This window comes from Muscardinus avellanarius, assembly GCF_963383645.1.
Source record: "Muscardinus avellanarius genome assembly, chromosome: 1".
Classification (NCBI taxonomy): Eukaryota; Metazoa; Chordata; class Mammalia; order Rodentia; family Gliridae; genus Muscardinus; species Muscardinus avellanarius.
Genome location: NC_137786.1, coordinates 145164543 through 145180388, shown reverse-complemented (window position 1 = coordinate 145180388; position 15846 = coordinate 145164543). Strand labels below are relative to the sequence as shown.

At 36.7% G+C, this 15846-nt stretch overlaps 1 protein-coding gene across 1 annotated transcript in view; it reads left to right on the top strand.

The window, feature by feature from the left end:
* DDX10 (DEAD-box helicase 10) overlaps window positions 1-15846 on the top strand; it is a gene marked incomplete at its 3' end in the record, with an annotated part of 271866 nt that overhangs the window by 20451 nt on the left and 235569 nt on the right. Inside the window, exons 7-9 of the mRNA XM_080716047.1 lie at window positions 3519-3645; window positions 9969-10131; window positions 15165-15249. Of these exons, the coding sequence (XP_080572173.1) occupies window positions 3519-3645; window positions 9969-10131; window positions 15165-15249 (375 nt within the window). The remainder of the gene's footprint in view (window positions 1-3518; window positions 3646-9968; window positions 10132-15164; window positions 15250-15846) is intronic.

Here is a 15846-nt window from a genome sequence, read left to right as displayed (position 1 = left end):
TGTTTTTTTTAATTTTTAAGTTCTTTATATATTCTCGATAGTATCCTCTATCAGAGGGGTAGGTGGTGAAGTAGGCTTTCTTTATGTTTTTGATAGTTTCCTTTGCTACATAGAAGCTACTTACTTATTTTTGTGGTACTGAGAATGGAATCCAGCGGCACTCTACCTCTGAGCTATGCCCTCAGTCCTATTTTTAAATTCTTTTACTTTGAAACAGGGTCTCAGTAAGTTGCAGAGGGCCTTACTAAGTTGCTGAGACTGGCTGCGAACCTGTCTCAGCCTCCCAAGTACTGGAATTATGAAGTTTTAAAATTTGATACAGTCCCATTTAATGATTTTTGTTTTTATTTTTTGGGTTTTGGGGATCTTACTGAGGAAGTCCCTACCTGTGCCTATGTTTTAGAGAGTTGGTCCTGTGCCCTCTTCTAGTAGTTACAAAGTCTCTGGCATAATTTATGGGTCCTCTATCCATCTTGAGTTGATTGTTATAGAAGGTGAGAGGTTGGGGTTTAGTTCCATTTTTACTACATATGATTAACCAGTTTTCCTAGCACCATTTGTTGAAAGACTATCTTTTCTCCAGCATCTGTTTTTGGCCTCAAAGGGTTAATCTTAAACAAGCAGCTCCCTTAATGGCAGAGACCAGTATCGTTTTAACTTTACTGATTTTAGCAGCTGATGATAATTATTACCTAGTTTCTTTAATGTTTACAAAATTGTGATATTTTAATTTCTGAAGCTGAAATACTTTTTATATAAGAAAGCTATCCAATATGAACTACGTGATTAGCTTAAATATAGTTCTTATAGGAAAGCATATATTACTAAAGTATATGCTTTATTCATTTCATTAGCATTTAGACTGAGTTTTTTAGCATTTTTTGAAGGTCAGCATTTTTGGTATCAAAATGAACTCAGACTTAGTGAGTGATGATGACATCATGAGCTTATGATATGTAACTCATAGATTTAAACATTTTTCATCCTTGGTGCCATAGAAATTATGTTTAGATATGTTTATTAATGTACATCATGTACATTAGGGAATTTCCCTTTTCACCCTCTGATCTCTCTCAGGTCACCTTATTTGCTCATGTATAGTATCTCCTTCTTCATCTAGAGTTTTCCTATGACCCATTTCTTCCTATTTTTAAAGATTTTATTTGAGAACATTTATATGCATAGCTAAACTGAAAGGAAAGTACCACGATTGCCTGTTTGACCCTTTTCCATACGTATATAGTCTCCCCCATTATCAACAGCTTCCTTAGAGTGGCACATTTGTTACAATTGTTGAACCTGCCTTGATGCATCCTTATCACCTAAAGCCCAAAGTTTACATGAAGGTTCACTCTTGGTGTTGCACACCCTATGGGTCCTTAGAGTTTTTTTTTTTTTTTTAATTTTTGTGGTACTGGGAATTGAACTCAGAGGCATTCAACCTTAAAGCTATACCCCCAGCCTGATTTTTTTTTTTTTTTTCTTATTTGGAAACAGGGTCTCACTAGGTTGATGAGAGTCTCACCACTTGCTGAGGCTGTCCTCAAACCTGTGATCCTCCTGTCTTAGCCTACCAAGTACAGGGATTATAGGCATGCACCAGCATACCTTTTTTTTCCTTTTTTTTTTTTTCCACATTGAATGATGTCCTATATCTGCAGTCCTGAAAGTCTTTTTGCTTTTTCCTTTAAGCAATGAATGATGTCCTATGTAACACATTTTATCCATTCACCTATTGTAGGACATCTTAATTACTTCCATGTTGTGGCAGTTATGAAGACAGCTGTTGTAAACATCTGTGTACAAGTGCTTGTATGGATAAGAGTTATCAATTCCTTAGGTAAATACCAAGGAGCACCATTATTGGACCAGATGGCAGGGATTGTTTGGTTTTGTAAGAAATTGCAGAACGATCTAAAAAGTGGCTGTACATTTTACATTCCTTCCAGTAATGAGTCCCTCTTGTTCCAGGTTCTCAACATCTGGTGCGGTCACTTTTCTGGATTTTGGCCATTTTGATAAGTGTATTGCAGTCTCATTGCTTTAATTTGCAGTTCCCTGGTAACACGATGTGGAACATATTTTCATATGCTCATTTGTTATCTGTATGCCTCCTTTGGGGAGGTGTGTGTTAAGGTCTTTGCCCTCTCTCCTTTAAAAAAAAATCAAGACTCTGTTCTTACTGTTGAATTTTAAGAATTTTTTGTATATTTTGGAGAATAGTTCTTTATTAGATGTGTGATTTATATGTTTTTTCTTACATTCTATGGCTTTTCATTCTCTTGAGAATGTCTGTTATAGATCAGTAATTTTTAATTTTAAGAAGCCCAGCTTATCAATTATTCCTTTTATTGAACATGATTTTAGTATTATATGTAAAAGCAGTTAACACCTAGGTTTTGGTTAATTTGCTTTTTCCCCCTTAGTATGAACAGGTACACACAGGTGTGTGTGTGGTGTGTGTGTGTGTGTGTGTGTGTGTGTGTGTGTGTGTGTATTTCCACCCTGATACAAGCTACCAAACTATGTACTCTTCTGCTACCTGCTTCTTTCCTTAGCAGTAGGTTCCAGAGATAGCCTCTCAGTGATATATGGGTAGATTCCTCCTTCCCTTTTTACAGTTTTTACATATATGAGTAGATTCCTCCTTCTCTTTTTACTTGATACTTAATTGCATGGCTGTTCAGTAGTTCATTCTGTATGTTGAGTTGTTTCATTTTTGTTTTAAGATAATGCCATATATCTTTGTATTTTTTAAACCAAAGTACTTTAGTAATAGAATTGTAAAAGTAATTTTATTCAAAGAGTAATGTTTCTCTAACATTTATTATGAAATTTCAAGCATGCAATAAGTTGAAAGACTTTCGGTACATACTTTGTACCTGCCACCTAGATGTTACCTAGTGATAGCATCCATTTACTAGTCATTGACCCATGCCTCTAACTGTATATTAACCCATCTTAATTTTGATTTATTTTATAGTAAATTTCAGATATCTATATAGTTCCCCCTAAATATTTCAGCACAGATATCATCAATAAGAGTTCAATATATTTATTAAATATGTTTTCTTTGTAAAACCTACATACTATGAAATATGTACATTTTAAGTGTACCTTTGCTGAGTTTTGGTGAGTGCATGTATCTGTGTAACCCAAACCCTCTAAAAGATCAAGAGCATCATAGTTTGTCCAGCAAATTCTCTCACATCACTTTTCATAGCTTGTGTTTTGTTCCTCTTTCTCACAGTTGATCCTTGACTTGGTGCTTTCAGAAGTGACCATTATATGACTAATTTTTTTTAACATACATCCTATAAGGGGATTTTGAATGTATTTTAGTTGTATGCTGGAATCATTTTCTAAGTGACAGTAGAAAAGGGGTGTGTGGGGTGGGGGAAGAAGAGAAATTTGAGAGATGTGCCAGGGTTAAAATTCTTTTTTAAAGTGTGGATTTCAAAGGTAGCAAGCTGACATATTTGTAATACTTTTTTTTTTTCCTCTCCTTATTTTGGAAGCACCCCTGCCACTTTGGAACAGAACTACATAGTTTGTGAGCTGCAGCAAAAAATAAGTGTGCTGTTTTCCTTTTTGAGAAGCCATCTGAAGAAGAAGAGTATTATCTTTTTCGCTAGTTGCAAAGAGGTACCACCTGTCTGTTTCTCTTTCTGAAGTTATTCATGTTGAATCATTCCCTTTGAGATATACAGTAGACTCTTTGTCTAACTGAAATTTGAGACGTACAGTGCTGGATGGCATGAGAGATCTGCGGATAATGAGAGTCCTGTGTTGTTCTGGGAAAAGAATCCATGGGTGAACCTTTGAGCTCCATGAGTGCAGAAATGATATCTGCCTTTTCTTTAGTATTGTGCTAGGTTCTAATAATACTAGAAACAAAGTGTCCTCCAAAATAAGTATTGGTAGAATAAATGACTGTTAGCTGGGCTAAGCAGGAGCCATCATAATATGACCCCTCCCTCCCCTCCGTTTTACCACGCTTGTACCTTTGTTCATGCTGGTCTTTATTTGGGATGCTCTCTGCATCCATTCACTGTCATTCCGAATAACTATTTGGTGCTTTTTAAAGTTAAGCTCAAATGTTATACCTGAAAGTCCTTTTCTGACACTCTTTAGAAGCAGGTGCTCCCTTCCCTATATTTCTGCAGCATTTTGTTGACATCCTTATTTAATTAGTAAACACTTCATGAACACTAGCCCTGTGCTGGAAATAAGGAATTATTTTAATGCGCCTGTGAAGGCGCATTAAAAAAAAGTGGTCTCCCTTCAGGAGAAGAAGGGATTATGGTTGGTTTATATACTACTTGTCCTCTATATTTCAGATTCCTAATACCCTATAGTTATATAATAGATAATTTCTGTATCTGTAGCTTTTATGGTAGCTTACCATAAGTATGCAGATGAGTTTCTCTCCTGCTTCTAGGAAGGCAAGTGGCCATCTGTTCTATTGTCTACTGAACCCTATCATTTTACCATGTAAAGAATGACTTTATATCTATTTCAAAGCTAGTTTGGATTTTCAGAACCTTTAGGTTTTAGGAGGTAATTTTCACAGTTCTGTATTAAGTTTCCACTCTGTAATATTTTGCTTTTCTTCTTGCCACAGTAGAAATATCCCTGCTTGTATCTAGGGACAACCAACCCTTCTTCTGTGTTCTAGTCCCTGTCTCCTCATCTGCACAAGCCTTCGCTACTGCAAATATCCCTTTCTCTCCTACATTTTCCTTTCTGCTGTCATTCCTTAGTATTGCTCATATTAAAGGAAAAAAGCAAATCCCATGTTCCTTTCCAGTCACCGCCTCTCTGCTTTTCACAGCAGTCTCTTCTAATGCCTTCTCCTAGCTGAACCACTTTCTCACCTCTCTCTAGCCTCCCCTGAACCAGCTCTTGTTAGATAGCTTCCCAGGTGGGTGCTGTGGTGAATACCTGTAAATCCCTTCATCTTATTTGACATCTCTCTGTCTCTCTCTGGTGGAACTGGGGATTGAATCCAGAGGCATTCTACATCTGAGCTACACCTTCAGCCCCATTTTATTTTTTATTTTCAAACAGAGTCTCACTAGGTTGCTGAGAGCCTTGCTAAGTTGCTGAGAATCTCGCTAAGTTGCTGAGTCTCGCTAAGTTGCTGAGGCTGATCTTGAACCTGCTTTTCTCCTGTCTCAGCTTCCTAAGTACTGGGATTATAGTGTGCACTGCCACACTCAGCTGACCATTCTCTCCTGGAGCACTTCTTTAGGCTTTTGTGACTCCACACTGTTCTCCCACCTTCCCTTTGTGTGTGTGTGTTTGTGTGTGATTGTGTGTGTGATTGTGTGTGTGTGTGTGTGTGTGTGTGTGTGTGTGTGTGTTTTACTGGGGATTGAACTTTAACCCAGGGAAATATGTCATTGCTTTGCTTAAAACTAACCCTTCGATGACTTTTTTGTGTGATTTAGAATTCAATTGAAAATCTGTGCTTTGAACCTCAGTGGCTTTATTCCACATGTTTTCCACTCCAGCTATTTGTTAGAAAGTATAAGAAAGCTGGGTGCTATGGTGAAAACCTGTAATCCCAGTGAGACTCTGTTTCAGAAAAACAAAAACAAAAAGCAGGAAGTAATTCAAGAAAGTCAGACTGCAGTGTTTTCATGAACTCAGTTTATACAATTGCGTTTCCATGTGTACGTTTTCTAAGATTGATTTGCCTGTGTGTGCATCTGTGAGCCATCTTCCTTTTCATGGTGGCCCTTTTTTATATCTTTACAAAGAAAAAGGCATACGTCCACTTATCCCTAATCTTATGAATCCAGAATTAGAGAACCTCCCTGGCATCAGAGAATTGCTGTTGAGAGAGTGAATAACACTGACGACTGGGTAACAAGTCACAATTTGGGTGTTTTCCCAAACTGCCCAGAATTGAAGAGAAACTGAATTGGAGTTGGCTGTTGCTGTTGGTCATCTCTTATCAAGACTTTTGGCAGATTATAGTTTTAAGAGTTCAGCTGTTTTTGAGTCCATTTTCTGCATTTGCATGAACAGATTTCCTTAATAGCTAGGCTAGAAAGAGAAAGTAAGAATAAGTGCTGCTGAACTCTGCCTTAGTCTATTAGTTAAGAGTATCTATTTAGGAGTACATAAGGCTAAAGAGAACTAAGACTAAAATGATAGCCCTTTCTAGATCCGTACATTGATATGTACTTACAATAAAGTTTTGTATCTAACAGTTATTAAACACTAACATCTTTTTTTTTTCCTTGGGGAATCTAAGGCAGCACTAGGTCTCATTCATCTAATACAAGATGCCTGGACATTTATGCATTTTCCCATCGTGGGGCCCCTGAACACACTATTCTGATATAGGATAATGACTTTTTAATTTTTATTTATTTATTTATTTTTTTAATTTTTTATTGGTGCACTGTATTCATACATCATAGTGGGATACAAACTTTTGTAGACATACATGCACACATCGCCCAGTCAGCCCCCACCCGATCCCCACCCCATTCCCTCCCCATCCCTCCTTCCCATGCTTGGCTTAGTGGTTGACATCTAGTATTATAGCAATTTATCCAAAATTAAAAATGATAATCTCACATAACAGTTTCATTTGTCTGATACCAAGCTTTTGATGATTTAAAGATAACATTTCAATATTTCTTTTTGCTTTCTTTCTTACCAAAGAATTTTTTTTCTTTTTTTTTTTTTTAGGTGAAATTATCATATATTTATATATTTATTTTACAGAAAAAAATCTATCCTAATATGGAATATGGACTCTAGATACCCAAAATGTTCTTGAAAAAGAATAAAGCGAGAAGATATATATTTTCTGATTCCAACCGTATAAAGCTACAATAATTGAAAAAGTGTAGTACTGTTCTAAAGACAGATATATAAACCATTGGAGTTAAATAAAAGCCTAGAGCTAAATTCTTCCATATATTGTCAAGTTATTTTTGACAAGGTTTCCACAAACATTTGGTAGGGGAAATAATAATCTTTTTACTAAATATTGTTGAAAAATAATAATTACATGAAAAAGAATAAAATTGGGCCCTTACCTAATCCCATATACAAATATTAACTCAAAATAGATAAAAGACCTAAATACAAATCTTAAGATTATAAACTTTTAGAAGAAAATCTGGGTCTTAAAACCTCACAACACTGAAATTGGCAGTGATTTCTTGGATATGATTTCAATGGCATAGGCAACAGAAGAGTATACAAACTCCCTAAAAAATAAAAAAAAATATTGTATATCCAATGACAATGTAAACAGAGTTAAAAGTTACTGATAGAATTGGATAAAATATTTCTAAATGCTATATCTGAAGGTATATTAATATTCCAACTAGAAATCCTAAAAATTAACAACAATAAAAGCCAACAATACAATTTAGAGATAGGTATAAGACTAACATAAATAATGAATCTCCACAGATAACTAATCTTAGTTGTCTGTTGGATGAAAACTCTTGTTTCTCTGGTTCCGGTGTGTGTTACCTATTTCTTCTTTGTAGTTAATCTCTTTGTGTATTTTCTCTAGCGCTGGTTTTGAAGACATAAATTCCTTCAGTTTCTGTTTGTCATGGAAGCTTCTTATTTCTCCATCTAATTTGATAGAAAGTTTTGCTGGGTAGGATATTTTTGGCTGGAAGTTATTTTCTTTCAGAGTTTGGAATATGTTACTCCAAGCCCTTCTGGCTCTCATGACTTAGTTTGGGAAGTCTGGAGTGATTCTAATTGGTTTGCCTCTGAATTTCATTGGCCCTTTGTTTTGTTGCCTTTAAGATTCTCTGCTTGGCTTCCACATTGGTCATTTTGACAATTATGTGGCATGGGGATCCTCTTCTCCGATCCTGTCTAAAAGGAGTTCTGTAAGTTTCCTGGACCTGTGTATCAACCTCTTGCTCTATGTTTGGAAAATTTTCTGCTATTACTTCCTTGAAGAGATTGTTGATCCCTTTGGTTTCACCTTCTTTTCCCTCCTCTATTCCAATTATTCTTAGGTTAGCTCTCTTAAAATGGGCCCATATTTCTTCAATATCAGATTCCTGCTGTTGGATATTTTTTTCTAGATTAGATACTATGCATTCATTTTTGGATTGCTCATCTTCTAAGAGCGAGATTCTGTTCTCCATGTGTTCTAATCGGTTGTTTGTACTTTGAATTGAGGCCTTTACTTCATTAATTGCATCCTTTATCTCTTTTTGGCTCTCTCTGAATTCTTTTCGAAACACCTCTATTATTTCTACAGTTATTTTCCTGATTTGATCTTCTAGAAATCTCTGATTTTCTGTTTTATCGGGTTCTGATGTTGTGGGGTTGTGGGCATTCATTGCTCCGTTGTTATTCCTCTTTCCTATGATTTCGGGAGTTTGTGCCTTCTCTGGGTTCTTCCCTTGGGTCACTGTGACTTCACTTAAGGTGCTCTGGATCTCGAGTCTGTAGTATCTCAGACCCCACTACTCCTTTACTGGGTTGTATCACAGAGTCTCCGACCCAGGGAGTCGATAGAGGCTGCTTTAGACTATGGGGGGGTGCCAGGTTGGGCGTTCTCTTATGGTGTGATATATCTGCCACCGCCACTCCCCCAATGGATCAAGTCCCTGGGAGTACAGTACTGGGATTTCTCCTCTGTGGCCCGCAATTTGACTCACTGTTGTTGAATATGCAGATGGAGCTGTAGTAGACTCGGTGAATTTGCTGCTGCTGCTGCCGCTGGTGGCAGTATGGCGCCGCTGCCACGCCCTCTGCTGTGAGGCTGGTGTATTTCTTCTCTGGTTTTGAGCTCCGCTCTGAGTCCCTGCAGCGTGTGCCGAGCTCAGCCACTGGGAGCTGTAGATGCTCCCTGCACCGAAAAATCCTGCCCGGCTGTTCCGCAGCAGCTCACCTCAGCTCGCTGTAGCCATCCAGTGAATTCGCCGCTGCCGCCGGCAGTATGGCGCTGCTGCCGCATCCTCGGGCGTGAGGCCGGTGTATCTCCTCTGTGGCTCTGAGCTTTGTTCTGAGTCCCCTTCCTTTCTGGAGCCTGGTGATTTTTTTGTTTCTCTGGTGATGGAGTTTTCTGGCTATGAAAGGCGCTGAATTTGTGGTAATGGAGATTTGTTGTTAGCAGGGTTCTTCAGCCCCGCTTTTCTCGGTCGCCATCTTCACACTAACATCTTTTGTTTTGGTCAGTCCTGTTTATTGTTGTAATTGCTCAGTCTGAGAAGAAAGTTAATATGGCCTTACGGGGGTAGGAAATTAAAGTAAAACTGATGCCATTTTGTTGTAGAAATTTATGAATTATAATGTGATCGATTAAATTCAAGCTTAAAAGCTAATATGCAGTTTCGTAGGGCCAGGAAATAAAAAGGAGGAAAGGAAAAAATTCTTGTAAAGAGGAATTCCTTCACAGGCTTCTCATTTGGTTGGTGGTTATAAAATAGTTCTGCTATTTAAAATTCACTGGATATTTATAGGAGATAAGTGTTTATTTTAAAACATTAGTTATACAGAGGTTTCTTTCTTGCAGCTACTTAAATTTGGAGACTTCAGATATCAACTGAAATGCAAATTTTTTCCAAAGATTTTTAAGGAAGCGTGTAATCAGCAGTGTTTGAAGACTGCAATTCAAACTACATTTTTCTTTTCTTTACTTCTTGTTAGAAATTTAATTGGTGCTGTCGTGGTGGCACATGTAATCCCAGTACTTGGGACCTGAGTCAGGAGGATCACAAGTTTGAGGACAGACTTAGCAAATAGTAAAACTCTCATCACCTTAGCCAGACAGTTTCAAAATAAAAATAAAATAGGACTGGGGTATATCTCAGAGGTAGAATACCACTGGTTTCAATCCCCAGTGCCCCCCCACCCCCAATAATTGGTGAAATTTGTGTTCATTAGTACATTTTTGCTGTTCACCTTGTAAGATTTACTGCTGCCATCCAGAATACTGAATTCATCTTTCTTTTAATACCTAGGTTCAGTACTTGTACCGAGTCTTCTGCCGGCTTCGTCCTGGTATTTCTATCCTTGCTCTCCATGGTCGACAGCAACAGATGAGAAGAATGGAAGTCTATAATGAATTTGTCCGCAAAAAGGCTGCGGTGCTCTTTGCTACTGATATTGCAGCCAGGGGGCTGGGTAAGAAAACTCCTTAGGAGGAAATTTCAGTGATCATGGGAAACATAATTTACTTAGGTATTTTGGAAAATCTAATAGTCTCAAATAGTAAGGATGTCAGTGAAAAATTCTATAGTATTTGCCTCTTTTGTGCTTTTACTGTCATTTTATGTTAATTACATCATAGAATCTGGATAAGCCTGAAAATCATCAAAGGAGGGTTAAAATTCAGACATGAAGACTTTTTTTTTTTTTTTTTTTTTTGCAGTATCGACGATGGAACCCAGGGGCATTCTACCTTTGAGCTATGCCCTCAGCCCTATTTTTTATTCTTTATTTTGAAACAGGGTCTCACTGAGTTGCAAAGGGCCTCACTAAGTAGCTGAGGCTGTCTACGAACCGCGATCCTCCAGGTCTCAGCCTCCCAAATGCTGGAATTACAAGTGTGCGCCACCACACCTGGATAAAATTTTTTTTTGAAAATTGGAAATGTGTTGGTATTGTAACTCTTAAGAAAAATTAGTGAAGTTCAATTAATTTTTTCATCATTTTAATTTTAATTTTGAAAATATGTTTAATCTACTTAAATTTTATTAAAAAACCCACTGTATAAAAAAAAAACCATTGTATTAATAGGCTTTGTGGGGGTAGGTTAAGAATGGAAGCAATTAGAACTACTTTAGAGATAAGAACAACAGATGAGAATGAGTCGGTGGTGACTTTAATTTTCAATTACTGACTTTTGAACCAAATATTTCAGGTCAACAAAAACTTGTTATGAACTAAGTTTATTTCTTTTAATATTCCTTTTCTGGCTAGGCACGGTGGCGCATGCTTATAATCACAGTCTGTGGGAGGCTGAGACAGGAGGATCGTGGTTCATGGCTAGCCTCAGCTACTTAGTGAGGCCCTCTGCAACTTAGTGAGACCCTGTTTCAAAATAAAGAATAGAAATTAGGGCTGGAGGTATACTTGGAGTTAGAAGGCCCTTTGATTCAATTCCCAATACTGAAGAAAAAGAAAAAAAAAGATTCCTCTTCTAGCTGGGTGTGGTGGCGGGTGTTCATAATCCTGGTACCTGGGAGGCTGAGACAAAAAGGATTATGGGTTTGTAGGCAGCCTCAGCAACTTATCAAGGCTCTCTGCAACTTAGTGAGACCCTGTTTTAAAAAAAAAATAGGACTAGGGTTGTAGCTTAGAGGTAGAATGATCCCTGGGTTCAATTTTCAGTACAAAAAAACTATTTTTTTAAAAAAATGATCATTCAAAAAAATTAAGAAAATCACATACCAGCTAATCACAGTGAACAGATAGTAATGGTTTGTCATATTTTCCTTGGTTTCTGTTAAAGAAATTAATGTAGTCACTTTTGTACTCTGTCTCATTTAACTCCTCCTTCCATCAGGCAGTTTACTGTCATAAATTTGGAGTGTAACATTTTAGTTGAAGGTTTTTCACATCTCATTCAGTGAGTATTATGGTAGAATATGGCAGGTCTATGAACTACTAAATGGAGATGGGGAAAACATTCTATATTTTCACTAGCCTTTAACTGAAATTTAGTGTTATAAATGTAAGGAGTAAACCATCATAGTTTCAGTAGTACTCATGATTCCCCAGTTGAAATCACATTTTCATTATACATTATTTTATTTTTACAGATATCTTGGAATATTTATATTATGGTGGTTATCAGACCTATAACTAGATAGTGTTAATGTTTTAGTTCAGTAAAAATAATGATATGTTTTATGTTTTTTTTAATCCTATATGTTACTTTGTTTAAAATGTTTTGAAAAGGGAATCACAGCACAGGCTTCCACACAAAAAGTATTAAGAGCTTCAGTTCTAGCTTAGTAAAAGTACTTTGTGAATGTATTTATAAGCAATACGTGATGTTACTTTAGGCTTATAAAAGCTCATACAATGTCATTATATACCCTATTCTAGAACTTACTCTTGAGATTTTTCCAATTTAACATATAAAGATCCAATTCATTTATGTGAAGGTCACATAGAATGCATTTATCCAGTTAGCATATCAATTTTTATAATGATAGAAATTTAACTTCTCATTTTTGTATCGTAAAAATGTGCAATGAATAACCTGAGCTCTCTTGTATTTTTACTGTACCACAATTCTTCAGAATACATTGGCATCTTCTAACTTTTTGTTCGTTTTATTCAATTTCATTCTTCAATAAAAGAGGAACATGGGTAAAAACTAGTTAAAATGAACAGGCCCTGCTCCACCTCTCCTTTTTCCCTACATGCAACTACTTATAACATGCTTATTTTGTGTCTAGTTTCATTTCCTTAAGTAATTTTATACTACTACTTTGTAACATGGCAAGTTTATTAATTACATAGACTTTTTACTTACCTCTCTCACAATCATCCCTCTTCTGATACTTCCATCTTTTCTATGTTATATCATGACTTGGCTAGATAAACATCTTGTATTTACATTGTTCGGACTATAATTCTTTGTTGCTAAGGGAAGCAGTGTGCTGTTTTCTTTCTCACACTTATGTTTTGTATTTTTAGAGTTAATTGCTACAAAATTTGCTTAGTTTTCTGTGTTTCCAGTTCTGATTTCTTAAATGTTTCAGCAGATGTAACACGTCTGGTTTTCTAATGGTTGAAACACGGTTCTATTTTTTAAAGATTTTTATTTTTCTTTACTGGTTTATTGTAATTATATGTCAGAGTGAGATTCAAAGTGAAACATATAAGTACACAATATCACTAGTGTGTTTCTAATTCCCTTTCCTATATATAATAGTGAGAGTCACAGTGATACGTTCATATCCACACATGACATTATTTGGTCTGTTTTTATCCCCAAGCTGCTTTTTCCCCGCCTCGCCTCCCTCTGCCAACTCCTTTTCCATTACTCTCTTGGTCCCTTTTGATTTTCTTGAGGTCCCTTTTCTTTCCTATTTTCTCCATAGCTTTCATATATGAGAGAGGACATTATAGTTCTTTTTTCCCTTTATAGATGTTTTCTAATAGTCAGCTTTCTGTAGAAATTTGCTTTTTGGTAACTTTTTTTCCTGGATATTCTTAGGATTTTCTGTTTATCTGTAGTCTCCTGACACTTAATTATGATGTACCTTACTAAGGCCCTAGTTGTGCAGGCATTCATTGTACTTTGTCAGTCTAGACCAGTGCTGTTCAGTAGAACTTTCCATGATCATGAAAAGCTCTGTCAGACTGTTGAGTATTGTACCTCGTAGTCACATATGGCTATTGAGCACCTGCAGTGGGGCTGGTAGAAAAGAGGGAGGCATGAGTTGAATTGTACTTAATCTTAATTGAACTGAAGAGCTACCATGTTGAACAGTGTAATGGAGCCCCAGGTCTTTCCATTGCAAGAGATTTATCTTTGAATTCTTGGTGCTTTGGCTAAGTGCACATTTGATATTGCTATTATTTTTCCTATAGAATTGTTTAGTGCTGAATGAATTAGTATAGTTAGATTGTTATACATTTTTTTTTGTGTGTATAGTTCTGAGTTAACTGTCTTGTTAAAAAATTCTCCCCTCCCTTCTTTTATTTATACTCTTTCTGAAAGATTATTTGACCTATTTGATTTAAGTTTCCCATTTCTTTTCTCTTATTGTTCTCTTTTGTCTCATTCTTTCTGTATTCTTGACTTTATATTTCAACTTTTAAAATTTAAATTTTTAGGTATTAAAATTTTTTTAGCACTTATTTTGGTAGAGGAATTGTTTTCTTTTTCCAAAGACATTCAGGTTTTTTTTTTTTTCTTCTTCACATTTTCTTCTCCAGGTGGTTTCTGCTGTCTCTCTTTTACCTCTCTGATGTTTGTGGCATCTCTCAATTGTTTGCAACTTGAATCCCTCAGTGTTGTATTCAGTATTGAGGCACCCAAAACATTCCAAGTGAATTTTACTTGTATGGGGCTTATTAACTAGTGGCTGTCATTGAGGAGACTTCGACAAAGTTGGTCATTTTGTGGAGGACCCAAAATGCTCTCTTCTAGTCCTGGGTCTCTCCAGAGAAGGGACCTGAGTCTCTGAGAATTAAGCTTGCTTTGGGCTCTCTGGAAACCTAGCAAGGAGGTCAATACCATGGTCTCCTAGGCAGGATGCAGATTTTCCTTCCCTGCTGTTACTCTAACTCCAGTGCTGTGGCCTTCTTCCCTAGCTGGTGTCCTGGGGTCTGGAGCTTTTCTCCAGCATAAGACTTAAGGTTTCCTTCAAGAGACCCAGCTGTACAGGATAAGGGAAGGACGTGAGTCCCAAGTGCTTTCCACCATTTTTTAGCCCTGAAAACTGCTCTTCCATCAGGTTTTGAGAGAATTGTTGTATTTCTCTTGACTTTCTCCCCATACTAAATTTTAACCCTTTTGAGTAGATTGTATTCCTTAAGGATACTTAAAAGCATCAAAACTGTCCTATCTTCTAGCATTCTTTTTTTTTTCTTTGCTCAGTCCTTTTTTTTCTTTCTTTTTTTATCTAATGGAAATTTAGCTAAGATCTTTACAGCAAAAATCATAGGTGATTAGAAGTAGTTCTCTTAAGTTCAGAGTAGGATTCTTAGGAAATGAATGAAAATTGCTGTAATTAGAAATAAGAAGTAATTATTGCTAGGAATCAGGGAGGGGGGATCTAGAAAGACTTCAGTAAACTAGGAGGGGGGACTAGCAGGAAAAGTAAACCTACATTTAAATTTAGAACCTAGTTTTATAGTTCACTGGTACCCCATGGAGAGTAGCTTTTTAAAGTTATTAACCATCAGGGCATTTCATTTGCCTGACACAAAGCAATCTGTCTCTGTGTGTCAGTTATGAAGTAATCTTCACATCCAAATACTGTCATTAATTTTAGTTCATGTTGCCAAAGGAGTGTAGTGTTTACAATCTCTTGGTTCTTATAATTAACTTTATTTTTAGTAGAGTTTAAAGATGATACCTATCAGTTTGATATGATGGAAAGTTCTGGCAAGCAACATTGTAAATCAAAATACTATACAAGGGCGGGTCTTGAAACTGATTTTCTTTAAGACTCGACATTCATTTTGTTTAGATTTTCCTGCTGTGAACTGGGTTCTTCAGTTTGATTGTCCAGAGGATGCCAACACGTATATTCACAGAGCAGGTAGAACTGCCAGGTAGGTGTGTGTCCTATTTCTTTGCTTTCTGTACTATTTAAATAATACGGCATGCTTCCCCAATGACAGACAAGAAACAGAGGAACTAGGTAAGTGAATGCTGGCTTGGCATTTTGTGGTGTGGGTTGATATCAGCTTTATAGCTGTTGTAAATCATTATGGCTGAGATTTGATTAGTATTGAGAAAAATTAATATATCCTATTAACTTAAGTTTCTTGTGTGAACTGACCTTTTCTAAACTGTCACCAGAACTGTTCACTGAACACCGTCTCATTGCTTCCTAATCACCTCTCTCTTTTTAGATGAGAAAACCAAGCCTTTGAGTAGTTGAACTATGTGCTCAGAGATTCACAGAGCCAGGAACTGAATCCAGGGCACCTGACGCCTTTGGTTTATAGCTTGTACTTCTAATTTCTGTGGTATAGATTCTGACAAAGAGCAGGATAGTTTGGGTTTCTCTTTTCTCTTTTTTCCTAGTGAGAATTCAAAGTGCTGATAAGGGCCATTCCCAAATGCTTGGTTATCTTTCTATGTTCCCTTTCTCTGCACCTCCAATAAGTACCTTATATTTGCTTAAAAGCTCTGGGGAAACTGTT